General features: G+C 46.5%; 6 protein-coding genes across 6 annotated transcripts; 3 read left to right on the top strand and 3 right to left on the bottom strand.

The window, feature by feature from the left end:
- Positions 1 to 7,439: 7,439 nt before the first annotated feature.
- On the top strand, positions 7,440 to 7,783 carry LOC131558122 (histone H4). The gene has a single exon (XM_058805732.1). The coding sequence runs from the start codon at positions 7,443 to 7,445 to the stop codon at positions 7,752 to 7,754; it is 312 nt and encodes a 103-aa protein (XP_058661715.1). The 5' UTR covers positions 7,440 to 7,442; the 3' UTR covers positions 7,755 to 7,783.
- Positions 7,784 to 8,760: 977 nt separating this feature from the next.
- On the bottom strand, positions 8,761 to 9,171 carry LOC131558109 (histone H3). Its single transcript, XM_058805716.1, has one exon. It carries the CDS (start codon positions 9,169 to 9,171, stop codon positions 8,761 to 8,763), a length of 411 nt encoding a protein of 136 aa, XP_058661699.1.
- A 957-nt stretch (positions 9,172 to 10,128) lies between these two features.
- On the top strand, positions 10,129 to 10,539 carry LOC131558110 (histone H3). Its single transcript, XM_058805717.1, has one exon. It carries the CDS (start codon positions 10,129 to 10,131, stop codon positions 10,537 to 10,539), a length of 411 nt encoding a protein of 136 aa, XP_058661700.1.
- Positions 10,540 to 17,083: 6,544 nt separating this feature from the next.
- Positions 17,084 to 17,999, bottom strand: LOC131558114 (histone H2A.J). The gene has a single exon (XM_058805723.1). It carries the CDS (start codon positions 17,964 to 17,966, stop codon positions 17,577 to 17,579), a length of 390 nt encoding a protein of 129 aa, XP_058661706.1. The 5' UTR covers positions 17,967 to 17,999; the 3' UTR covers positions 17,084 to 17,576.
- A 281-nt stretch (positions 18,000 to 18,280) lies between these two features.
- Positions 18,281 to 21,348, top strand: LOC131558117 (histone H2B 1/2/3/4/6). Its single transcript, XM_058805726.1, has 2 exons — positions 18,281 to 19,779; positions 20,560 to 21,348. The coding sequence occupies exon 1, from the start codon at positions 18,290 to 18,292 to the stop codon at positions 18,668 to 18,670; it is 381 nt and encodes a 126-aa protein (XP_058661709.1). The 5' UTR covers positions 18,281 to 18,289; the 3' UTR covers positions 18,671 to 19,779; positions 20,560 to 21,348.
- LOC131558107 (histone H1.10) lies at positions 19,874 to 20,795 on the bottom strand. The gene has a single exon (XM_058805714.1). It carries the CDS (start codon positions 20,769 to 20,771, stop codon positions 20,106 to 20,108), a length of 666 nt encoding a protein of 221 aa, XP_058661697.1. The 5' UTR covers positions 20,772 to 20,795; the 3' UTR covers positions 19,874 to 20,105.
- Positions 21,349 to 25,590: the final 4,242 nt, after the last annotated feature.

Here is a 25,590-nt window from a genome sequence, read left to right as displayed (position 1 = left end):
AATGCACACATTTTCTGTCTGCATACCACAGTTAAATGAAAGACCATTTCAATATATAAAAGGTTTTTATATATTGAAATAGAAGAGAGAAATGTATTATATCACTTCTTTGAGTATGGGACAAATGAGGGTTGAAAGTAGTGTTTTTTTTAAAAGCACAATATTTTATTTCATTGCAGATGTGGAATTTCCCTTCCCAAATACAGTTTTGTCTATCCAGCCAGCCTAAATTCTTAAAAAGGAGGAAGGCCTTAGATTTAAGAACAGCGCATCACAGATGCTTTTGATCATGAAATAAACATTTTGTATCATATGACTCTAATTTACTTTAGAACTTTAGGTCCACACAAAATATATCCTTATGCTGTAAAGTACTAACCATAACATAGGCAGGGCAATCTCTCTGATCGCTTGCTCCCGTGTAAATGCTATTTAACTTGTAATTATCCAATAGCTTCTTGTTTTTCCATAGAGCAGGGAGAGATAATGTGCAAGACAATATTAAAAAACCAAAAACAATCCCAAAGAAAAACAAAACAAAAAACCCAAAATGAAACTATGCTCAGTTGCAGAAACATTCAAAAGGATGCTAAGAATCAAATTTTAAAAACATGATGTTATAAAAGAACATTTACTTTTTGGCTTTGTCTTAGTAAACATAGTGTACCAGAAAAAGTCCTTGGATATTAATTTCCTTCCAAAAATCTTATTCACATTGTTTTGGTCTTGTTTTTTGGTTTGGTTTTGAGGTTTTTTATTTGGGTTTTTTAATTTGTTTTATAAAAAGACTGTCTATGCTTGATTTTTGTCTAGAGACTTGATTGAGGACAGGATAGAAATACTGTTCCAACTCCCTTGGTAGTAAGCAGTCTTCCAAAGTCTTAGAGGATGACCTGATTTTAATTTTGTTTGTTTGTTTCATGAGAATTTTACTTCAGGCTAGAAATTTTATTGATAATGTAGGCAAGCTAGAGTGTTTACCTAGACCAAACTGTGAATGGAATTGAATTAATTACCTCATACCAATGCTGTCCCCACGATGCTCTAGGCTCTTCCTTGCAAAACTTAAATGAACATTCGCATCACATAGTCTATGCAATGGTTAAGCTTTTATAATTCTTTTATTAAATTGCTCTCAAATTCCTTCACTCAAATTTTTAGTTTCTTTAGTATCTTTCTGCAATACCAACATAAAATACAGTTGGAGCATCTTCCAAATCTGGTGTTATTCTATGTAAATAATTGGAATAATACTATTAGTAATTTACTTTTCTTAAACACTTAAGCCCAGACCTGCTTAGACACCAGAAGTACTTTTTAAAGAATAAGTTACTGTTTATTTCTCTAAAAGGCATAGGTACAAGATCAGTCTAGACTTTGGAAAACATGTAAGAAATTCGCTTTTCTCCATCCACACATTTTGGAAGCCATTGATGCTGACGCTCAGGACGTCTGTGTGGAAGTGGAAGCCAACAGCAGATTCTACAGCTGTAGATTTGCAATGGCAGCACACCGCGTCTGCAGGTCACAGAAGTGCTTTGAGTCTATTATGTTTGTGTGAATATCATATCATATCATATCATCATATCATATCATATCATATCATATCATATATCATATCATATCATATCGATATCAGATATAATATATCTGATACCAACAGGACAGCGGATTGCCGTGAGCCCGACCCTTGTGTGCTTTCCCTTCGCCTCTGTGACACCCCTGTCGTTCCCGTGGCACAGCTCAGGGAAGGGGAGGCTCCATCGCTCTGGAGCGCTGCCCCTGGGCCGTATCCCGGCTCGGCCCGGCCCGGCTCGGCTGAGTTCGGCTCGGCTCGGCGGGGAGCGGGGGCCGCAGGCACCGCCCGCTTGGGCTGCAGCAATTTCCAACCAATCCTGCCCGGGCGGCAGCTTCCCTCCCTCCTCCTCCTCCTCCTCCTCCTCCTCCTCCTCCCTCCCTCCCTCCCCCATCCCTTCCCCTCCATTCCCTGCGCTGCCCTCCCTGCCCCCGCGTCCTTTTCCTTTCCCTAATCCGCGGCCGGTGAGGATGGATCCGCTGGAGCACCCCGCGATGAGTGACGAGCATCTCGCCCTGCCTGCTGTAAAACCAGCCCGTGTTTTGAATGCTTCTAGTATTCCTTTCCTCAGCGGCTAATCTGTGGGTTTTGACTGCTGTTTTGTTATACCGCGGCTGCTGCCCGGCCTAAGGGGGGAAAAACCTCAACAACCAAACAAAACCAAACAAATAAACAACCCACTACAAAACCAAAACAACCCAAGGAGCAGTTGGGATGTTCCAGCTTGCTCCGTTAGAAAATATTATTTTCGTTCTGCAGGCTTCAAAGCTGAGAGATCAATGATCCATCCTACATGATAAAATACTTCTGTCAGGAGCTCCTGATCATTGCATCCTTCCCCTCTCCTTGCCCATTCCGTCCTGGAACACTCAATGCATGGCTGCAGGTACAGAAACAACCCTGCCACAGTAACAGGGCTGATGCAAACAAACCTTTTTTCCTCTCCAGGAGGCACCTCTGTATCACATCTTGGAGGGGTTTGATTGTTTCAGGCCTCTGCACTCTGCATACAAATGATGCCTCCTTTCTCAAATAGAAAACAAGTCCTCTTCCTGTAGAAGTTGCAGGTGTTTCCTGTCTTGGGATTCCTTTATGGCCTTCATAAGTATTTTCTGAGGGAATCATGAGAATACTGGCACAAACCAGGGAAAACACAAAAAACCAGTAGTTAAAAACTCAAATAGGAGCTTTTTTGAGGGTGAGTTTTTTGTTTATTAGTTTGGTTTTATGTTTTGGCCGGGGTTGGGAGGGAGGAAAGGGTAGAATAATTTTTTTGTTTGGGACTGGTGTTTTTTGGGGAGAGGATTTGGTTTTGGTTTTTTACCTTACAGAAAAAACAAACTTGATCCTAAGGACATGCATGTAGTGAAATGGATCTGTTTATGAACTATTTACCACCAGTGTTAGGGCCTGTGCAAGCAGCTGTGTAGTCCAGAATTGATTTCTGTGAGGAGGGAGATGGCACCAATTTCTTTCCACACATCATCTTTCTCTCTTCTATCTGATTTGAAAAAAGCCTATAGAGTAAGGATCTATTTACTTTTAAAAACTGCCTAGGAAATTTAGACAGCATTTCTGATGTCAATAACTCTTTGGTTGTAACTAATTTTATTATTAGATTAGACTTCATAAGTTGGATATATTTAACCCCTGACCTGCTAGGTAGTAAAGGTAAGCAAGAACATCTTCAGTCAGTGGTCTTTGTTCTGAAGGTGTCCTAGTATGCTTAGTAGAAAAGCCATTTTCACCATTAAATCAGCTTTATCACTTTTCTCAGAAATTTCTTTACCTCTTGCAATAGTTTATTTATTTAGAGGCCAGAAATGTGTACAGTGCTGGGTGGAACTATTGCTACAATGGCAACAAGATACAAAATCCTGTTTTATTCTCTTTTCCTTTTCTGGTGTTTCTAGACATTCAAGTAAATTTCATTGTAGTGGTTCTGAGCATTGAACAAATTTGTTTATTTATGGTTTTCAAATATGGGAAGATTTTTTTTTTATTAGGTGCAGTAAAGGTGGAAAATGGTGGTGAGACAGTTCTGAAGAGCGAGTTGGGAATCAGGCACAAGGGGAGGACAGGCATTGAAATTAGAAACCATAGTTGGAAAAAAGTAAATAAGTGAAAATTTAACTTTAAAGAGTCTGGTAGTAATTTAGGCACACTGAGGTGTGGAGGGTGCGATTCTCCTTTATTGTGTGCGGATAACCACAGGGGCTGCACAGGGATTGCCAGCTTGGAGTCTCCATGTCAGTAGGGTGCACAAAGCCTTAATTTTGCTTGTGCTGCAACTTTCAAAAATATTTTCTTTTCCTCTCAGTGGAATTAGGCAAGTTCTGTAATACCTAGTTGTGTTGATCATCACTCTCGGCAAAAATCCATCTCTATTTTTAGCTGGGCTTGTACATTTCATATGAGAGTGCTCTGGGATGCTCATCTCCCTAGGAAGATGATGCAAAAAAAGATTATTCCTTTTCCCTCACAAATGTTTCATCTAAATAAAGTAGCACTATCATAAGCTTTTGCTTTAGGAGATGAACCAAATCTGTATCTCTGATTTCAGTATTTCCATCAGGATTCTTTTAGCTGATTTAAAAAACATACCCACAGAGAGTTTCTAAGTTAATATTAATTCTCCTAAGGATGTAAAAATACATGTGCTGGCAGATCCACTGAGAGATCAGTGACTCCTTCAGCTCAGCTAACAGCTTTCCTGAAAAGAAAAGCAGATCATTAAAGAGAGAACAAATTTGAAAATCACATTGTTTCAAAAGCCTCCTCAAGGGGATGGTTTTCTTTTGGGATGGACTGGAGTGTTGGGAGGAAAGTCAGGATGAGAGATTGAAAGCAGATGCAGAGGGGAGGAGAAGTGCTGAATTGCTGGCACTCCTAGAGTGAGCAAAGAAGTGGAGTCACTCTCTCGGTCGTTCCTCTCATCCCCAACCTGTCCTGCAACACTGGCCATTAAACATGAGACTGGCCATAAAGTAAAAATGTCATATAGGAAATGAAGTGTTATTTCAGGATTCGGTGAATTCAGATTGCTTAGAACTCCTTTTTACTTTTTCATAACATTGAAATGTTTGAGTTCCTTTGAAAAGGTTGTTTGCTCCTCCTTTTGGGTTAATTTTGTCTATCTTCAGAAGTGTCCTAATACTTCAATACTTCACTACTTCACACATTTACTTTATACCCACAGATGCTGGCAAGAAATTTAGAAAAGTAACACCCAAACAAGGTATGTTAAAATAAAAACAAGAAAATTAAGCTACATAGTGTGGGAAAAGATAAATTTGGGTAAGCATTACATGGACAACCTTGAAATATAGAGTATTTCCCTGTATAACCCAAGCACAGTGTAATGCATGAATGTATTCTATGTACTTTTATATTGCTGTCATATCTACAAGGATTCTATGTAAAATTTGCCATAATAAAAAGTTACTCTAAATAATCTGTGGAGTTTATTCTTTTGAAGCTAAAGTATTGCTTAGGAACAAATTAGACTGATACCTGTTGTAGTTCTTCATCTAAGTTTGTCTTAAGAATACTTAGAAAGTGAAGGACCCCGGATAAAAACTCAGTAAAAACTGAGTTCTATCTATGTTGTAACCCATAAATGCAGTGACAGCAGGGGAAAGACTGTGTATAAATATCTGGGGTTTTTTTCCTTGAGTAAGTGTAATGATAAATACTGTGCAAAGACAGTGATTCTAAATCTGTTGGTTTTGGCTGGGTTGGAGTTATTTTCCTCACAGTGGTTTGCATGGGGCTATGTTTAGCATTTGTGCTGAGCACCAGGTTGATAATATAGTGATGTTTCTGGTGTTGCTGAGCAGGGCTCACACAGAGCCAAGGCCTTTTGTGCTTTTTGTGATGCTACAATGGGTGAGGAAGTTGGGTATGTCTGGGAGATTGTAACAAGACCAGGACAGGTGGCCCCAACTGCCCAAAGGGCTATTCCAGACCTTGTCACCTGATGCTCAGAATATAAAGCTGGGAGGAGGAAGGAGGAAGGGCAAGGCATTTGAAGTGATGGCATTTATCTTCCCAAATACGCATTTCAGTGATCAGAGCTCTCCCAGAGATGGCTGAACACCTGCCTGCCCATGGGAAGTGGTCAATTCATTCTTTGGTTTGGTTTTCTTGTGTGTGAGTGCAGCTTTTGCTTTCCCTTTTAAACTGTCATCTCAACCCATGAGTTTTCTTGCTTTTACCCTTTTCATTCTCTCCTCAGTCCCACTGGTGGAGAAATGAGCAAATGCCTGCATGGCTCTTGGTTGCTTCCACAACAACTGGAAGAGTTTCATCTGTCCTACAACCATCATCAATGTGGAAATTCAAAGATAAATATGTGTTTGCTATACCTATAGAACAAATAATTTCGTATTAATAGGTATAAAGAGATGTAAACACTGCTTGGCTATCTGCAAATGAAAATACGTATCAGGGTGATGGCCAAACATAACCTGTATTAAATAACATGCATACAAAAGATCTACAGAGAGAGAAAAGTAAATCTAAAAGTCCCCACTATCATCTCCCCTGAGAATGAGAACTTTTCAGAAAAGGTGGTGAAAAAGGACAAGCAAAACAAAACAGCGATGGCTCAAATGTAAAAATGTGCAAAAGTACCAAGCAAAACCTTTTCACATTCAAGAAGCATTGTATAGTAATAGGCATCCATTGGAAACAGGGAAAAGAAGGGGAGGATCAAACAAATTGAGAAATAGCTCACCAGCAAAAAAACCCCAAACCTGTGCACTGCACAGAGGCAAAATTAACCAGAGGATAACGCCTGCCAAGACAGATGGTATATAGCCACTGCGTGGGATAGCATTTATTTGACAACCCTTCCAGAACAAAGTAAAAATCCCTCAAATATATATTCATAGTAAATTTAAATAATAACTCGGAAAAAGTAAAAGTAGTTGTGTACATGCAAAGCTTGAAGCCTTTTAGGAGTTATTTCAGCAGAATTGACTCATGCAGCCAACAGACAACCCAGCAAAAAATAACACCTCCAGACCACTTTTGTGTTCAAAAAGTAATAAACTGAGAAGAAGGAAATTTTAAAAAGTAATGCTTTATATGTTTCAATAAAGAATAGGACCATGACTATTATCCAACACATACAACATCTTTAAAAGCACAGACATAATGCAGATTGTTTAATGGGTACAACAGTAAGAGATACAAATCTGTTCTTTCCTTAGGCCACCAGTCCCATAAACACAGCAAACCCAAGTGATTATTAAGTCAGAGATGTGGGACAGACAAGACTTCCCTACAAGGACCAAAAAAAAAAAAAAAAAAAAAAAAGTCCCACTCAAAGGGGAAAAGAAATAAAAATCGCAACACATTACAGCACATTACCCGCCTTTCTCAGCCTTCGGCAGAAAAGGTTTCATTTACGGTAGAACCGGGACCGCAGCGCCCACTCCGTCCCCTGCCGGGCCGGGCCCTTTGTCGGGCACAGCTCGCTGGCGGCGGCGCAGCGCGGGCGGGACGCGGTTCCGCCGCCATTGGCCGGGCTGTGCCGCAGCCCCGCGGCCGGCGGGGCCCCGCTCCGTGCGGGCACCGAGAGCCCTCGGGCGGGGCCGGGCAGGCGGGCGGAGCGCGGCGGGCACGGGGAGAGCCCGGCCGGATCCGCTCCGGGCCCCGCAGGGTTCGGGCTCCGGGGGCGGGGCCGGGCCCGAGCCGGGAGCGACGGCGGCAAAAGCCCGGCCCTCGGGGGGAGGGGCGCGCACAGAGCCCGCCCCGGCCCGGCCCCGGCGCAGTCCTCAAGCAGGTCGGACCGCCGCCCATATAGAGCCGCGCGGGGGCTGGCTTCCTTCATTGCCTTTGCTGCTTTGAGAGTGTGACCATGTCTGGCCGGGGCAAGGGCGGCAAGGGGCTCGGCAAGGGCGGCGCCAAGCGCCACCGCAAGGTGCTGCGCGACAACATCCAGGGCATCACCAAGCCGGCCATCCGCCGCCTGGCTCGGCGCGGCGGCGTCAAGCGCATCTCGGGGCTCATCTACGAGGAGACGCGCGGCGTGCTCAAGGTCTTCCTGGAGAACGTCATCCGCGACGCCGTCACCTACACGGAGCACGCCAAGAGGAAGACGGTCACGGCCATGGACGTGGTCTACGCCCTCAAGCGCCAGGGTCGCACCCTCTACGGCTTCGGCGGCTAAACTCGCTTTCTGCAATAGCCCAGCGCTTCTACAACACAAAGGCTCTTTTCAGAGCCACCCACAAATCTCTAAAAAAGAGCTTTAAATCGCTTTTTTAGTAGTGATTCGTTTTGGGCTAGAGGCAAAAAGAAAATAAGAGTTTGTTTTTCTCGGCTTCCCCAATACTCAAAATTGCTTAGCCTATTTTTTGGGGTCTAGGGAGCAAAGTCTTATACTTGAAGAGGCACGAATATCCTCGTCTTCACTCGGGGAACGAAACGAAGGGTTATGGCTGTAGTGCTTGACTGGGGGCTCTCATAGCTGTAGGAAAATACCTTCTGCAACTTACGTCCTTTTGTTTCCCCCATTCTCTTACACGCCGACCGCCACCCGCTCAACCCACTCCCGCTTTCCAAAGGGCAAGAGAAGCGACACACAGCCGAGAAAAAATAAACTCGGGGGTAAGTCGGGGCGAGACACTGTTCCCATAGCCGCTGGCTATGGCGGCACCGCTTTTACCGCCACAGCCTGCAAGGGGAAGGGAGGGAGCTCCTGAAATGGCGGCGCTCTTCTCTCTGCCATTCGGTGGGCGGGACGGAGCGGGAAGAAGAAACAGCCACGAGCACCCCTTAGCGCCCTGCGCACCACAGACGGGGTTGCGAGCCCCGTGATCATAAAATGCCCCCTCGCCCACCCCCGCTCCTGAGGCTGCCCCTTCTCTGGCACCGCTCCCGTCTGCACCAGCACAGCACCGCCCCTCACCCCCTCTCAGCCCCGGCGCCTTTAGACAGTGGTGAACCTCACAATGACCCAAAAACACACGGGGCACAAGGGGAGGGCACGGCTGGACACTGCGGAACGCTCCCACGCCCCCAGTTATCCCTGAATCGGCACTACACGCCGAGCAATAAAAGTGCTTGGCACGGGCTGCCCCTGCCTGCAACGCAACAGAGACAACAGCTCTCTCCAGTGGCCGTGTGGTGGCTCTTAAAAGAGCCTTTCGGTTTGAAGGAGAAGGGCAGGGAGCTCAGGCGCGCTCTCCGCGGATGCGGCGGGCCAGCTGGATGTCCTTGGGCATGATGGTGACGCGCTTGGCGTGGATGGCGCACAGGTTGGTGTCCTCGAAGAGCCCCACCAGGTAGGCCTCGCTGGCCTCCTGCAGCGCCATGACGGCCGAGCTCTGGAAGCGCAGGTCGGTCTTGAAGTCCTGCGCGATCTCGCGCACCAGGCGCTGGAAGGGCAGCTTGCGGATCAGCAGCTCCGTGGACTTCTGGTAGCGCCGGATCTCGCGCAGCGCCACCGTGCCGGGCCGGTAGCGGTGCGGCTTCTTGACGCCGCCCGTGGCCGGCGCGCTCTTGCGGGCAGCCTTGGTGGCCAGCTGCTTGCGGGGCGCCTTGCCGCCCGTCGACTTCCGCGCCGTCTGCTTCGTGCGCGCCATCGTTACACCACGCACCGATCGGTCTGAAACAGTAACGAATCGCTCTCTGCTTCCCCATTTATAGAGCTCGGCGGCCCCGCCTCCCCGCCTTGATTGGTCAGATAGCGGAGAATTTAATTGGGTTACAACTGAAGCCGCTCCGAACCTCGGAGATTACCATCAAACCTTGTATTGTTTCCTTTTTCTCAGAAAAGCATCAGCATCTATAGATGTTATATTTGCATTATGTCTATTTCTAATATTTATTTTTCCCAAAGTTTTATTCCGAATAGTACTTGCGGCTTTGCATTTTAAAAAATGTAGCTATTTGTAAATCTTTACATGAAGAGAACTACAATCCCCCCAAACCACACACCAAATAAAGCAAACTTATAAGCAAGTAAACGAAATAGAAAAAAAACCCCAAAACAAAAACAAAAAAAACCCGAAGTAACAAGCAAATAAGCAAAACAGAATCAGAACAAAAAATAAAAAATCCACCAGGAAACTATTAGGTTAAGAATGCACGCAAAGCACCTGATTCCTTTGTTACTACTTGAATAGGAATATAGGATGACAAAATATAAGTAACCAGTTTAAATAGAGAATAAAATATGAGTAAGGAAACCTGATTACAAACAAGTTATAGGCAACTCTTGGAAAATAGGTCTTTTATCTTTACCCACTTGTAGTGGCAGAGTAATTAAATTAATTAAAGCAAGTGGTTAAAAAGCAGCCATGCCGGCTCGGAAGAAAGGGAAGACTAAGGAAAAAGGCTGTTTTGGGTTAGGTATTTAAGAGCAATGCTCAGGACAGGAAGGGGTTAACGCGGGATTTTCAAACCTCCCCCCTGAGCGCGGCTGTTTCCATCGCCCAATCAACAGGCAGCGCTCGGATATAAAAACGAGCTGGGAGCGCTACTTGGGGTCATTGTTGGATTCTCTGCTGCTCCCCCTGCGCTAGGTAGGGTCGGCAGCGATGGCGCGCACGAAGCAGACGGCGCGGAAGTCGACGGGCGGCAAGGCGCCCCGCAAGCAGCTGGCCACCAAGGCTGCCCGCAAGAGCGCGCCGGCCACGGGCGGCGTCAAGAAGCCGCACCGCTACCGGCCCGGCACGGTGGCGCTGCGCGAGATCCGGCGCTACCAGAAGTCCACGGAGCTGCTGATCCGCAAGCTGCCCTTCCAGCGCCTGGTGCGCGAGATCGCGCAGGACTTCAAGACCGACCTGCGCTTCCAGAGCTCGGCCGTCATGGCGCTGCAGGAGGCCAGCGAGGCCTACCTGGTGGGGCTCTTCGAGGACACCAACCTGTGCGCCATCCACGCCAAGCGCGTCACCATCATGCCCAAGGACATCCAGCTGGCCCGCCGCATCCGCGGAGAGCGCGCCTGAGCTCTCTGCCCTTCTCCTTCAAACCGAAAGGCTCTTTTAAGAGCCACCACACGGCCACTGGAGAGAGCTGTTGTCTCTGTTGCGTTGCAGGCAGGGGCAGCCCGTGCCAAGCACTTTTATTGCTCGGCGTGTAGTGCCGATTCAGGGATAACTGGGGGCGTGGGAGCGTTCCGCAGTGTCCAGCCGTGCCCTCCCCTTGTGCCCCGTGTGTTTTTGGGTCATTGTGAGGTTCACCACTGTCTAAAGGCGCCGGGGCTGAGAGGGGGTGAGGGGCGGTGCTGTGCTGGTGCAGACGGGAGCGGTGCCAGAGAAGGGGCAGCCTCAGGAGCGGGGGTGGGCGAGGGGGCATTTTATGATCACGGGGCTCGCAACCCCGTCTGTGGTGCGCAGGGCGCTAAGGGGTGCTCGTGGCTGTTTCTTCTTCCCGCTCCGTCCCGCCCACCGAATGGCAGAGAGAAGAGCGCCGCCATTTCAGGAGCTCCCTCCCTTCCCCTTGCAGGCTGTGGCGGTAAAAGCGGTGCCGCCATAGCCAGCGGCTATGGGAACAGTGTCTCGCCCCGACTTACCCCCGAGTTTATTTTTTTTTCGGCTGTGTGTAGCTTTCCTTGCCCTTTGAAAAGAGAGTCTTTATTTAGCAGGTGGTGCTCGGTGTGAAAGGGAGGAAATAAAGGATGCAAGTTTCAGACAGTATTTTCCTACAGCAGTGAGAGCCTCTAGTCAAGCACTATAGCTGTTACCCTCGTTTTGTTCCCCGAGTAAATAGGAATAGTCCCGCTCAGTTGAATGCGAGACTTTGCCCCCTAGACGGCAGAAAAGTAGAACCAAGCAGCACGGGCTTTGGGGAAGCTGAGAAGAACAACATCCCTGTCCCCTTCCTCCCTACCCCAAGAATTCTGGAACATTTCTAGAGAAGCGATTTTAAGCTCTTTTTTGAGATTTGTGGGTGGCTCTGAAAAGAGCCTTTGTGTTGTAGAAGCGCTGGGCTATTGCAGAAAGCGAGTTTAGCCGCCGAAGCCGTAGAGAGTGCGACCCTGGCGCTTGAGGGCGTAGACCACGTCCATGGCCGTGACCGTCTTCCTCTTGGCGTGCTCCGTGTAGGTGACGGCGTCGCGGATGACGTTCTCCAGGAAGACCTTGAGCACGCCGCGCGTCTCCTCGTAGATGAGCCCCGAGATGCGCTTGACGCCGCCGCGCCGAGCCAGGCGGCGGATGGCCGGCTTGGTGATGCCCTGGATGTTGTCGCGCAGCACCTTGCGGTGGCGCTTGGCGCCGCCCTTGCCGAGCCCCTTGCCGCCCTTGCCCCGGCCAGACATCGTTACACGCTCAAAGCAACAAGAGCAGTGAGCGGGAACAGCCCCCGCGCGGCTCTATATGGGCGGCGGTCCGACCTGGTTGAGGACTGCAGAGGGAGGTGGGGTCTGCTGCCGTGTCTCCGCCCCGCGCCCCTCGTCTCCCCTCGCAGCGGCTCCGCTCGTGCCCGCCGCGAGAAGCGGCCGCGGCGCTTTGTGGGCCGTGTTCCTCGGCCGCGCGCGGCTCCGCCTCTCCTGAGCGGGCCCGGCGTCGTCCAGCGCTTCCAGCGGCTCGGGAATCACGAAATATTCTGAGAAGGGAAGGGACGGGACCCACAAGGATCATCCAGCCCGACTCTTAAGTGGCTGGCTCATCCAGAGATTGAACGTACACTATTGCCCTTTTAGCACGGGGCTCTAACGAGCCGAGTCAAAGTCGAGCCTCACTTCATTGTCTCTGCCCTCCGGCAGGCCCCGCGTCCCTCTGCCGTTCTCCCGTACCGCCCCGCTGTCCCCTGCGCTGCTGGCACTTCCCCGGCACCACTGGGTAACCCTCAGCAGCAGGAGCGGGGGCTGGCACCCCCGGCCCGAGTTTCGGGCTGCGGCGCCCCTTCCCCGTCCCTCCCCGCGGGTCTGCGGCAAAATCCGACCAATGCGGGGCCTCGCCCGGCGCTCCCGCCTCCCCCCGCCGCCCCTCCGCCTCCCGCTCGCGGGGAGCCCCACGGAGCCGCCTTTCCCTTTGTTCGGGTCCGCCATGGCGGCTTCACGGTTGTTTTGTCTCCACGGCCGCTCCCACAGCCGCCCCTGCTCCGTGCGGGGCTGGGCCGGAGCCACTGCCGGTCGGTGCGGAGGGAGCCGGGAGCGAGTCCTGACCGGCCGCGGGAGGAAGCGTCAGCCAGGGGCTGCAGCGGGAGCGTTCGGAGCAGGGATTGCCCGGAGGCAGCTCGGAGGGGCTGTTTGAGGGAGGGACCGTCCCTCCTGCCCGGCCCAGCCCCGCATTGCTGGCTGCAGCTCCGCGCCCGCTCCCGGCAGCCGCCGGCCTCGGGAAGCAGCATCCGCTGCGGGGCACCGGGACCCTGCAAGAGAAAGAAAGCCTTACGGACATCACAGACAACTGTCTGTATGACATCTGAAGGATGAGCACTAGCCAAACAATTTTTATTCCAATGAGGAATCCAGATTTTTTTTCCATGTGTTTCACCCTTTTGCGGAAAACACGTCATGCATGCTGCTGAGTGGACGTTGGACTGTATTTGTGAAAAGAATGAATAAATACTGAGAGAGCTATGAGACTGTATTTCTAAATTAAATCTTAAGATTTAAAATATTACAGTCATGAGACTGTATTTTTTAATTATATCTTTTACGATTTTAACTATTACTCACACAGAACTGATATGCCTAAGGTGCTTGCCAATTCTTAAATTTTTAGTATTTTATAGCCTTTAAACGTGCCCACTACTATAAAATTTTTCATATCCTTTAAAAATGGTGCAGTCATTTATTTATGTTTATTCCTTAATATAATGTAGAGAACCTCAGCAACATCTCCAAAATTTTTCTGGGGATAAAACATTCCCTAAATTCAGGGGGAAAATGCAACTTAGATAGTCATGCTTTCAGTTGCAGGGTGACAAAAAGGTGCAAATATTTTTATAAATATTACTGTGAATTCCTTCTTTCAAATTTAAAGAATTGCTACAGTATTAGGAGGAAAATACATCTTTAATTTAGATTAGGTTTGCTTTTTTGACTGAACAGAATGAAGTTAGACCCTTTATAGACTAACTGGGAGATTTGTCAGTAGTGGCCCTGCCAGGCTGGTGCCCAACATTCCCGTTTGGCTCCACAAATTCTGCTTTGTTCTTCATATCTGAAAATCTGTGTCTAGCTATGTTCCCTGAGGCAGTCAGAAACAGCTTTCTGATTACTTAAGAAACCCGAAAGAAATTATGCAAAATCTTTTGGTATGACAAAATAATAATTTATTCCTAAGGCTTCCTAAATGCAGAGCGAGGATCCTAGCATAACTTTTCCTTCCAGCAGCATAACCACTGCAAGGCTTGGAAAATCCCCTTCGATTTCTGCCAGAGATGGGTGATGGAGAGGCTGAGACCAGCAGCCCAAAATAAATAAAACAGCTGCAAAGCCCTTTCCTCAGTAAGTGTAGCACATTAGGTACAATTTAACATCATCCTTTCTGGAAGGCTGCCTTGCCTGTGTGTTGCTGCAAGTGCACACAGACATGTTTCACAGGTGTGTCTGTTAGGGATATATTCAGTTCTTTTATGGATCACAGCATTTTTGTAGGCAAAAATAATTTTAAAAGAGAAAAAAGAAATTTTTGCTGCTCAATAAAATCCCTAATAAAGTTATTTCTACTGTTTATTGGAGATAATTTTTTAAATCAAAATTTAGTGTCCAATCCGCATGTTTTAGATACTACATTTTCCTCATGAATTTGGGCACACAGCACCAGGGGTTAAATGAGAAAGGAAACCTTTGCGAAACTCAGCTTGGTTAAAAAAAAATAAAAATCTGTAGCTTTTCAAGTGTTCATTAATTAGGACAGTTGCCCTAGCTCCTCATTAAAATATAATGAGGAAATTTCATTTGTTTATTACAATAAGGCAACAACTCACCATGACTGCACAAGAGGCTACGTAATTTGTTTAAAAAGTCATTGCATCAGTGGATTATAACCAACTTCAAAGATTCTCATAATTTTCTTGAGAGCCTAAATGGTAATTTAAATCCATATTTGTATCTGCTGCAACTGCCATAATAGGTGCAATAATATGCACACTGAAGTGATGTAAGAGCTGCTTAATAGGTGCATTTTTCCTAGAATTGCAAGCAATATAGATGAAAAGGGCTAGAAAATCTCTACAAATATTTAACCATGCAGTTTTCAGTCTTTTGATACAGACTGACATCACTGAGTTACCCCCAAGCATAACAGTGATCCATAGCATTTAAGTAACCTTGATTGCAGATTCAGATTTTCATTTTTGTCACAGATTCTTTAGAACGTGAAGGTGCATTGCAACCCAGTGACACAGCTAAGGCACCATGTGATATGGATATCCTCTTTTCTACTGCTTATTGCATATCCAAATGAAATGAATTAATTTATTTAAGCTTGCTTATCTGCATTCCTTCATCCACTGGAATTTACCTGAAAGCTGTCTTTAACACAGATTTTCCAGCTCTGCTACCATTTAATTAATCTCATTTTACTGGATTTTTACATTGCCTGAAAGATGTCTTTAACACCAGGAGATTTCCCAGCTCTCCTACCATCCAACTCATCTCATTTACTGGATTTTTACACTGGAGACCTCATCACTGGTGAAGGCACTGCTGGCAAAGACAAACCCGGGGAGTGTTCAGGGGTGGATCTGAGCATCACAGAGGATGAAAATCCAGGTACTGAAGTAAATGAGTGTAAATAAGCGTTTGGAATGAAATTCTGAAGCATATAATGAATTCCTGGTCAGATGGCAGGAAGAATTTGGAGGGATGCACTGGGCTTAGCTCCACACTCAAAGGATAGGGCCCTCTCTTGTGCTGCCAGCTCTGACCTCCACATACAGGAGTTTGTCCACAGAGAAAGCTAGCTCATATCTCTACCCCAAAGCCTTTTTTTTTTTTTTCCCTGTAATCCCAGTGCTCTGACTTAGAGATACACACTTGTGGCCCAAAAACCCATCCTAACAAGGGCTGCAACAAAAGCAGCCTGAACTGAAGGTGGAGGTGATTCTCCTGTTCCACTCAGCTCTCCTGAGCCCCCAGCTGGAGTGCTGCACCAGCTCTGTGATCCTCTGGCAGAGGAAAGACAAGAATCTGTCACAGCATATCCAGAGAGGGCCACAGAAATTATCAGAGGGCTAAATCATGTCACCCATGAAGAGAGGCTGAGAGAGCTGTGCTTGTTTGGCCAGGGAAAAGCAGTTTCTGAGGAAATCCTACACCAGTCTTTCAATACAGAAAGGCTTCTTTTCAGGCCTGTAGGGACCGGAGGAAGGACAATGATTTTAAACTGAAAGAGACCACATTTAGAGCGCACATATGTAAGGACTTTTTTGCAAGGAGGCTTGTGTGACACTGGACAAGGCTGTCCAGAGAAAATGGGGATGCCCCATCCCTAGAGGATGCCATCCCCAGAGCCAGCCAGGATGGGGCTTTGAATAGCCTGGGCTGGTGAAAGGTGACCCTGCCCACAAGCAGGGTTTGGGTGAGATAACCTTTAATGGTCCCTTCCAACCCAAACCATTCTGGGATTGAAATTTTCTGACAAACATGTGTGCAGAAATCTCTGGAAACTAAGTGTAGAATGTTCATGTGTGTTAAAATGAAATTTTAATTACCATTGCAGTTTTTAAAGAAGAGAAGTGTAAGGGCCAGGAGATATTTAGCTGTAGCAAATAGTAAATAAAACAGCATAATAAAGCTACTACAACCCTAAACGTGTCCACTTAAAACCAAAACCTTTTACCACAGATACCATCTGTGGATACCAGATTAGTCTGGTGCCCCAGCAGCTCTCTTCTTTATGTTTCTCTCCACAAAGGATCCCTGATGCCCTGCTTTGGCCATGGCACAATGCTGCCTAAAAATCCTCTCAGCTGCAGCTTGAGGAGGCACAGTGGGAGAATTGCCTTCCCCCAAGCCCAGGGCACTCCTCCTCCTCTCCAGGGGATGGGAAGGGCAGAGGTGCAGCAAAGATGAGAGCAATCACCTCAGTGCAGTGTGCTACATACAGACCATCAGATGGGGCTGCTGGGAATGTCCTGGCAAGAGGAATCAGCCAGTTTTCCTCATAATTTATAAAAATGAATATGAAAAGATTTAAGGTTGTGCTCAGGGGCGATATTTGTGCCAACAATATAGAAAACTCAGTTTTGCCCACTGTTAATTGATGTAAAAGGAGTAGCAGCAATGAACAGTGAATTTATGAGTAGAAAGTTTGAAAATGCCTCTTAAAATGGGAGCATACTACCACTAGAAGATTCTCCTGAATAGAAGTGTTACACTGTTTCTTTAGATTGCACATCTGATTAAGTAGAGATGTAGATCAAATACCATCTTTGCTAAGGCATTCCTCATTTTATATTACATATATTTAACATATATGTTACAATATATTACTTATATTTAACATATAGGAAACATGTATTTACGTATAATAAACATACATGTAATATATTTATATATAGGAAATACATATATTTAACATATAGGGAACTTGGCATCTTGCAAAGAACAAAGGCCTTCAACAGGAATGAAGAAAGCCTTTTTTCACGGTTAGATGTATCTACATCTGGGCTTTAGGGTAGTTTATTTATCTTCATGCTGCACAGCTTTTGCCACTCCCACCCGTGCTGTAGCCACCGTCCTGCGTTCTACACCCTAAGTAAGCTGTGGAACCATGAAAGGTGAGCGGAATAATCAAGTTCTTTACTGAATGTAACAATGAGCAAATGAAACAATTACAAAAATACTAACATTGATTTAGAAACATGGTTGAGACAGCAAATGTATCAAGTCTTCAGTATAAACAAAGTTTTAAAAAATCGAAACACAAGTTCGTTTGAGTTAAATTTGTACTAATAAAGACTCAGCACCAGAGCACCTTTCTAAAGAGAGCAACACAACTCTTTTTCTGAGTACGTGGGTGGCTCTGAAAAGAGCCTTTTGTTTAAAATGTTATGTCGCGCAAAGTCTGAGCGGCTTTGCTCGCCAAATTTACTTGCTCTTGGCTTTATGGCTCTCAGTCTTCTTGGGCAGCAGCACGGCCTGGATGTTGGGCAGCACGCCGCCCTGCGCGATCGTCACCTTGCCCAGCAGCTTGTTGAGCTCCTCGTCGTTGCGGATGGCGAGCTGCAGGTGGCGGGGGATGATGCGCGTCTTCTTGTTGTCGCGGGCCGCGTTGCCCGCCAGCTCCAGGATCTCGGCCGTCAGGTACTCCAGCACGGCCGCCATGTAGACGGGAGCTCCAGCGCCCACGCGCTCCGCGTAGTTGCCCTTGCGCAGCAGCCGGTGCACGCGGCCCACGGGGAACTGCAGCCCGGCCCGCGACGAGCGCGACTTGGCCTTGGCTCGGACCTTGCCTCCCTGTTTGCCGCGGCCGGACATGGTGGCTGGACGCGCTGACGAGCGAGACTGGGCACGGAGCAAACCGGGACAATCCTCCTGACGCACCCGCCGAGGCCCTTTTATCCCCTCCCTGGGCGGGACGCGACCGCGGCCATTGGCTGGAGCTGGGCTCTGCCAAAAGAACCAATCAGCGGACGGATCCTGCTGAGACCAATCGGCTGCAGGGACACGCGCTGCACGGCAAGGGCCAATCGAATTTCGCGGTGCTGATACCGGACATTTGCATACACGTCTGTATAAATAACGGGCGCCGCGGCCATTTTGTATGCTGAGCTTCTCCTGGGTAGAGCAGCGCTGCCGAAATGCCCGAGCCGGCCAAGTCCGCCCCCGCGCCCAAGAAGGGCTCCAAGAAGGCGGTGACCAAGACGCAGAAGAAGGGCGACAAGAAGCGCAAGAAGAGCCGCAAGGAGAGCTACTCCATCTACGTGTACAAGGTGCTGAAGCAGGTGCACCCCGACACGGGCATCTCGTCCAAGGCCATGGGCATCATGAACTCCTTCGTCAACGACATCTTCGAGCGCATCGCGGGCGAGGCCTCGCGCCTGGCGCACTACAACAAGCGCTCCACCATCACCTCGCGGGAGATCCAGACGGCCGTGCGCCTGCTGCTGCCCGGCGAGCTGGCCAAGCACGCCGTGTCCGAGGGCACCAAGGCCGTCACCAAGTACACCAGCTCCAAGTAGGGCGCCTCGGACCGTCAATTTTAACCCAAAGGCTCTTTTAAGAGCCACCCACGTACTCCATAAAAGAGCTTTAACACATTAGTGCCTCGGTCTTATTGGGTATTGAAATCTTAAAAAAAAAAAAAAATAAAAGTAGAATTTTAAGCAAACGTTTAGTCAGCTACTTAATCTTGCAATTATAATTACGGAGTCCTTGAATATTTTTTCAAATTGGAGGTAATTTACTCTTAAATGTAAACGTTTAAACAGTTTTTCAATAAATAGAATTAGTATTTTTTTACAGTAAAAATAAGAGACAATACTTTATAATTTGTTGTATCCAAATAAAAATTTCACAGTTAAATTATAAACATGCTTCACCAAGATTAAAATAATGTTTAATAACTTCTATGAAAAGGCGGATGGAGAAATACTCGGCCCTCTTTACCTTTTGCTTCAGAATTTTCTTGTGCTGAAACATTTTGCCTTGTGTATGACGACAAGGACTACAGGGCTGGGGAAGGCAGAGCATCCCTGAAATGGGGCAGACGCTTTGGAGGGCTGAGATCTCCCGGAACGCGGGGCCCGGGAGCAGGGGTGGCCTCTGGATGGGGAGGGGGGCACGGAGCGCTGCCCGCGCTTTCTCCGTTTACCCCCATCCCCTCCCCCTTCCCCAGCAGCGCGGGCTTTTCCAAATTTCCCCGCGGGCCAATGAGCGGCTGCGGCTCCTCCCAGCAGCCAATCACAGGCGGCCCCGGAGTTGCGCAGCGCCGCGCGCAGCCGCTCCGCCCCCCGCCCGCGGCGCCGCTGCCCGGCCCGGCCGAGCCGAACTGAGCCGAGCCGAGTCCCGCCGCCGGCCCGGCAGGGAGGGCCGGGATCGCTGCCGGCTCCATCCCGCCCCCCGCCCCGGCAGGCGCCTCCTCGGGAAAGTAGGTCGGTGAAATCACGCAGAAATCGAGCCCTGCCCCAGGCCGGCGCTGGCAAGCGGAAAGGTCACTGCCACGGAAGCGGAGGAGCCGTGCTGACAGCAGTTCCCGGCTGCGGTCACTAAGAGGTGTGGCGGTCGCATCCGTGCTGTTAGGAATGGCGCTGATTTAGAGCAACGAAAGGAACCTCCACGCCCCAGAAAGGTACCCGCCCTTAGTAGTCCCTTTAACATAAACACCCACTTGCGGTGCTCCAAAAAAAAAAAAAAAAAAAAAAAAAAAGAAGAGAGAAAGCAGCCTTTAGAAAGCGTTTTCGCCGGGAATGTAAACTTTTATTTTTCCAAGTCTTAGTGTAAAACCAGTCCTTAAGTTTAGCGTCCCATCCACTCCACAGACGAACGTCCCACACGGATAGTTGGCTCTGCTGCAGGCACGGAACTCAGTGATGGAGTGTATCAGCCCTTTTGGGGACAATAGTGGGTGGCTCTTAAAAGAGCCGTTGGGTTTAAAAGTATTTCCACTTCAACACTTCATTTCTTCGGCGCTGCCTTCTTCGCCTTGGCTGCTTTCGGCTTGGCCGCCTTGGGCTTGGCTGCTTTGGGCTTCACCGCTTTCGCCTTAGCCGGGCTCTTGGCTGCTGCCGCCGCTTTTTTGGGCTTGGCAGCCTTTGTCGCTTTCTTGGGGCTCTTGGCCGCTTTCTTGGCCGCTGCAGCCGCCGGCTTCTTGGCTTTCTTGGGGCTCTTCTTCACCGCCGCCGCTTTCTTGGGCTTCTTGGCGGCGCTGGCGGGCTTCTTGGCCGCCGGCTTCTTGGGCTTGGCCGCAGCTGCTCTCTTCTTGGGGGCTTTCTCCTTCACTTCCCCGGGTTTCTTGCTGAGGCGGAAGGAGCCGGAGGCGCCGGTGCCCTTGGTCTGCACCAGGGTGCCCTTGCTGACGAGGCTCTTGAGCCCCAGCTTGATGCGGCTGTTGTTCTTCTCCACATCGTAGCCGCCGGCGGCCAGCGCCTTCTTGAGCGCGGCGAGCGAGAGCCCCTTGCGCTCCTTGGAGGCGGACACGGCCTTGGTGATCAGCTCGGTGACGCTGGGCCCCGCGGGCTTGCGGGCCTTGGAGCCGCTCGCCGCCTTCTTCGGCTTCTTGGCGGCGGCCTTGGCGGCGGGGGCCGCGACGGCGGGAGCGGCGGCGGGAGCGGTCTCCGACATCGCTGCAGAGAGTTCTTCCTAATCAAAAGAAAGTAATTGGGCTACAGTAACCCCGATGCCTGAATTTATAGCGAAGCGGTGATCTGTGATTGGTGCTTTGCAGAGCCCGCCTAACTGTTAGCCAGGAAGAGCTTTTCCTCCTCCGAGTCTGTGTTTCTTCGGAGTTATAAATTCATATTTTTCGTAAAACGAATGGCGCAAAATCACCCCAGTTTCTTCGGAGAGTGAAGAGAAGACGGTGGACTTTAATTCGGGCAAGTTTCTTGCCGTTTGGACCGCAGATGGGAGAGAAAAGCCGTTTTAAACCCCGCGTTGTGAAGCCAGAAAGACCCCGGGAACGGCAAACTTTTGTTTTTCCTTCTAAATTAAAATAAAACACGTAAATAAAAAGTCTTCCCCGTAATGCAGGCTTACTCTTTGGGGGGTTTTCTTCAGATTAGGACAGAAACCGAGTGAGCAGCTTGAGTATTTTTGTCGTAAATTGATTTCAAAGACAAGGAAGTAACACAATTTCATGGCTAAGCTTTGAATATGGATAAAGATTCGGCTCTCTTAACCATATCTTTAACTATTAAGGATACGGTATTTCAACATATTTTCTTGTTTGGGGAAAGGAGGAGACCTTCAGAGGAATATATTTACTGTTGAAAAGTGTTTGGAACTTGCCAGGGCTACGCTTTTTGTTGTTGGGGTTTTTTTTTTTTTGTGTTGTTTTGTTTTGTTTTTTTTTGTCTGGTGCTTTATAAGTGGATAGAAAGATTTTGATATTTTTACGAATAGTCTGTCTGTAAAATGAAGCTGTTAACACCTAGTTGATGCCTAGAAATCCCAGAAAAACGGCTAGTTTAACACTTTCTCTGTTACAATAGTGGATGCTTTTCTTTATGACTTACAAACATCAGAGGCAGACTTGGAGAGGAAAAATGTCTAACAGGTATAGATACACTAGTATGTATAATATGCTACTTAAACAATTATGGAGCCATCTGAAGCATCAGTTATCACCCAAAAAAATGAATACTGTGGAAATCTGGCCTTCATGAATCGAATGCTACAGTTTCAGTATAACTTACAAATATTTGGACACTGATTGTTGTGGTTTTGTGGGGTTTTTTGTTTGTTTTGTTTTTGGGGTTTTTTTTTCCATAGGTTTCATATTCCTCCAATTCTTTTCTTTAAAGGAAAAGGAAAAGAACTCCCTATTGAGGTTTCCATCTCAAGCCTAAGAGTACTGAAATAATTTTCAGACAATCCTCATAAATCAGAATCAGTTTTAATTATCATAATCCTTCTTAATTATCGAGTTTCATAAAGTGACCAGAGAAATTAATTTAAACTTTTAAGGATATCAATTAATTGTTTTGGCTAATTTTTTATTAAGTTAGAAGACAAAAGCCTCAATTGGTTTCTAACTAAAAAGCAGCCAGAATTTTTTCCCCTTACTTTAAATGAACAAGTTAAGATCAAACTTAATATTTTACCACATTGTACTTTGTAAAAAATTGTCATGCAAAATGTCAGTAGGTTATTTCAATAAAAGAACATCTTTTCTAGCCTGGATAAATTGAGATTCAAGATGACATGAGGTATGTTACAAAGGGGCCTGACATGCATTTTGATACATTGAACGCTGAAGACACAAAGTTATACTTGATAGCAAGAAGTTTTAATTTAAATAAGGCAGATGAAAAGGATAATGATACAGTAGATATATTAAAATTACATTTCAAAACAATAAACTGCAGTGCTTCCATATTCTCTTTTATTTCTAGTTTTATTTTGTTGTGCTTGCATGCAGGTGAGATAAACACTCTGAAGGAGGGGAATGGTAAGGGGACATTGTCAAAAATTAATCTTGTCAGTACTGCACAGTAAAAAACTGACTGAAAGGGATTTTGAGGTGGGCTCTGAGATCTGCCATGCCTCTCGTGAATGTGACATTGGTCCCACAGCAACAACCAGACCGAGTCCACAGGAGATTCTGAAAGTTCAGTGTGGCAAGTCGTGTGAGCAGTGTGAACACGTGGGAGAGGCAAAAAAGTGTTTGGTTAGGTAGGATGAGGGCATTGTGCATATTTTCCAGTCTAGATGAACAAAGATAAAGCAGAATCTGACTGTAAGCGATACAAGGGGAGTCGGGAGTGTTGTCATCTCTGCGGATCTGTTTAAGGTGGTGCGCATTCCTCAGAGAATAAAGGCTGCACGACGATTAATGTGCTTTAATCCCTGCAGCTTTGACAGCTGGGTGTTAGAGCTCCCTGACTGCTTTATTACACTTGAAACTGGCCAGGAACCTGGGAGGGACAGGGAGTGGGCAACAGCTGCTCCTACAGGAATGCAGCTGCGGCCCCAGGGGTGCATCCTCCTTGCACCTCCCTCACATTCTCACCTTTGAGCTCCAGGCTTGCTGTTGGTAAAGCTGTTCCCAGCCCACCAGGAGAGGAGAGGTTTCCTTCCCTTCCCCCATAAACAGACCGGAGGTTAGAAATAAAGACAAGAAAGAAAGTGGTGGGAGATCTTAGATCTTCCTCGCTGAGCAGCGCAGGCATTAGAACTCCGCCTGCACCAGGTGAGGATTTCTCTGGTAAATTTATCTACTCTTTAAAATTTATCTACTCTGTGATAAATTTCAAAGGCACAGGAACGTTTCTGGGTGAATTAGGGGTTTCTTTGTTTGGTTTCTTCTGTTCTGTTTTTGTAAGGAAAGCATAGGAAGAGGATTGTAAAGGTTGTCATGTAAAGTATTTAAAGGGTAGAATGTAGGACTTCTCTCACTTTTGGTTCTGGGTGCATCCCTGTAAATCCTTTGTGCTCCCTGCTCCCTGTTTGGAGTTGCACTTCTAGAGTCCTTTGCTTTTTCCTAGTAGCCTGACATTGGAACATTGGGAGTCTTGGCAGCTGGCCTCCGGCATTGTGTGTCAGCATCCTTTATTGTATCTTCTCCTTAGCCATCACACTGGCTCTTATCTGCAGAGAATTATCCCTGGCCTACTTCTGAGAGGACAAAATGTTCCTGGTCTCACCATCCATTTCTGGAGAAGGCAGTTTTGTTTTCTCTTTTTTCTCTCTCTTGTTTATTTTTTCCTTTTTATGTTTTTCTTTTTCTTTTTTTTTTTTGTTTTGTTTTGTTTTGTTTTTTTGTTTTTTGTTTTTTGTTTTTTGTGTATGTTAATAAAGAGAGGGGATTTAGAAATATGAAGTGATGAGAAGGGGAAGTTTTTTAGGGGTTATTCCTGCTCTCCGGCCAAGCAATGACATTTTCTACTTAATTGGGTTAAACAAACTTGTCAATTGCTTTGAGCAATTTTCAGGTTTGCACTGCTGGAAATGGCTGTTAAATGCAACTCTGAACCACAATGAAAATTCTCCTATTTTAGAGACTGATCATTACAAACATTGACATTTGACAATTGACATTGCCTTTGGTGTTTTACTGTTAAGAGGAAAAAGAAAACAAAGCAAGCATCTGAGCACATAATTTATCAAATCAGTGGTAGATTAGGGAACAGTTTTTTAACAGTCAAAGAAATTTCCTTTGTGTGGAGCAAAATTACTTGAAAATAAATAGAGTTTTGAGGGTGAGCTGATAATAAAAATTGTTTCCATTTTCCATGTGAAAAGATGATATTTAAATGTGACTCATGTAATAATTAATGAGTCGCAGCAAACATTTTAATTAATTAAACAGCAAACATTTTTCAGTATTCTCCCTGGTTTCCTTTCCAAGCACCCTGTACAATTGTTGTCTCAGTTTATCTCTTACCGAGGAACTCAAGCAATTTTTTTTTCCCTCTTTAAATGTGCACCCAAACAAAACACAGCCTCACTCCCTTGCACCATCACACTCATGTCCAGATTCTCTTGCTCAGCTGTGCAGGTTACGGAGGAACCTACAAAATGACAAAGTGTTTTCTAATGCAGGGGTCTTCCAAACGAAAATAATTCATATATAATGTAAGAATTCCTGAGACTGTATAGTAGACAAAAAACTTCTTTTCAAGAGAGAAGCTTCTCGAGGAGGAAAAACATTAGACAAATAAAGGCAAATAAGACATTCAGACTGCAGGAGGAGAGCAATCCAGATAAGCTGATTAGACAAATTTAGCTGAAAGCCTACACTAACTTAATTACAATTACTATAGTTAGGACAGTGAAGATACAGAGAAATTGACAATTTTTAACTGAAGTATGCTGTTTTCTTTATAAATTGTAATTTTGCAGTTGCTCAAGTAATCACTCTCAATATTATTAATAAAAACACCATAACAAGATCAAAAGACATTAGTCAGGTTTCTGCCATGCTGAAAATATATTGACAATACTGATTCAGCAACTGCAAAGTTTATATGTAGGGAAGATTAAGATTCAAGTTGTCAAAGGTTTTCAGTAGTAAAGAAGTCTACATCCTTTTAGTTATATTTAACCCAAACTAACAAAAATATATGGATGTGTATTTCAGTGTTAGGACAATCACATCTCCTAAAAAAAGTATCTCATCTTTTAATCTAAGACCTGATGCAGTAGGGCCTGGCCATGCTCAAAGCAGGATCAGCTAGAGCAGGGGGACACTGAATCCTCTATGGGGAGCATGCTCCAAAAAATTATTTCTTGCATTTAAATAGAATTTCCTGTGTTTCAGTTTGTGCCCACTGCCTCTTTTCCTGGGCAGCACTAAGAAGACTGGATACTTGTGAAAGCCAAGTATACATTAACCCTGAATGGCACTCCGACAACATTTTACATTTTTGTAGTTCAATTCAAAAATTAGAATTTGCAGTACTCAAAGCAGATATAAAGGAAGAAATGGAAACCATGTTTA

The sequence above is a fragment of the Ammospiza caudacuta genome, chromosome 5 (assembly GCF_027887145.1).
Source record: "Ammospiza caudacuta isolate bAmmCau1 chromosome 5, bAmmCau1.pri, whole genome shotgun sequence".
Taxonomy (NCBI): domain Eukaryota; kingdom Metazoa; phylum Chordata; class Aves; order Passeriformes; family Passerellidae; genus Ammospiza; species Ammospiza caudacuta.
The sequence above is the reverse complement of the archived record's forward strand: the minus strand, read 5'-3'. Positions and strand labels throughout refer to the sequence as shown.

Excerpts from the sequence above, each read along its gene's own strand:
- LOC131558122 (XM_058805732.1), top strand. The coding sequence starts at position 7,443 with ATGTCTGGCCGGGGCAAGGGCGGCAAGGGGCTCGGCAAGGGCGGCGCC.
- LOC131558109 (XM_058805716.1), bottom strand. The coding sequence starts at position 9,171 with ATGGCGCGCACGAAGCAGACGGCGCGGAAGTCGACGGGCGGCAAGGCG.
- LOC131558110 (XM_058805717.1), top strand. The coding sequence starts at position 10,129 with ATGGCGCGCACGAAGCAGACGGCGCGGAAGTCGACGGGCGGCAAGGCG.
- LOC131558114 (XM_058805723.1), bottom strand. The coding sequence starts at position 17,966 with ATGTCCGGCCGCGGCAAACAGGGAGGCAAGGTCCGAGCCAAGGCCAAG.
- LOC131558117 (XM_058805726.1), top strand. The coding sequence starts at position 18,290 with ATGCCCGAGCCGGCCAAGTCCGCCCCCGCGCCCAAGAAGGGCTCCAAG.
- LOC131558107 (XM_058805714.1), bottom strand. The coding sequence starts at position 20,771 with ATGTCGGAGACCGCTCCCGCCGCCGCTCCCGCCGTCGCGGCCCCCGCC.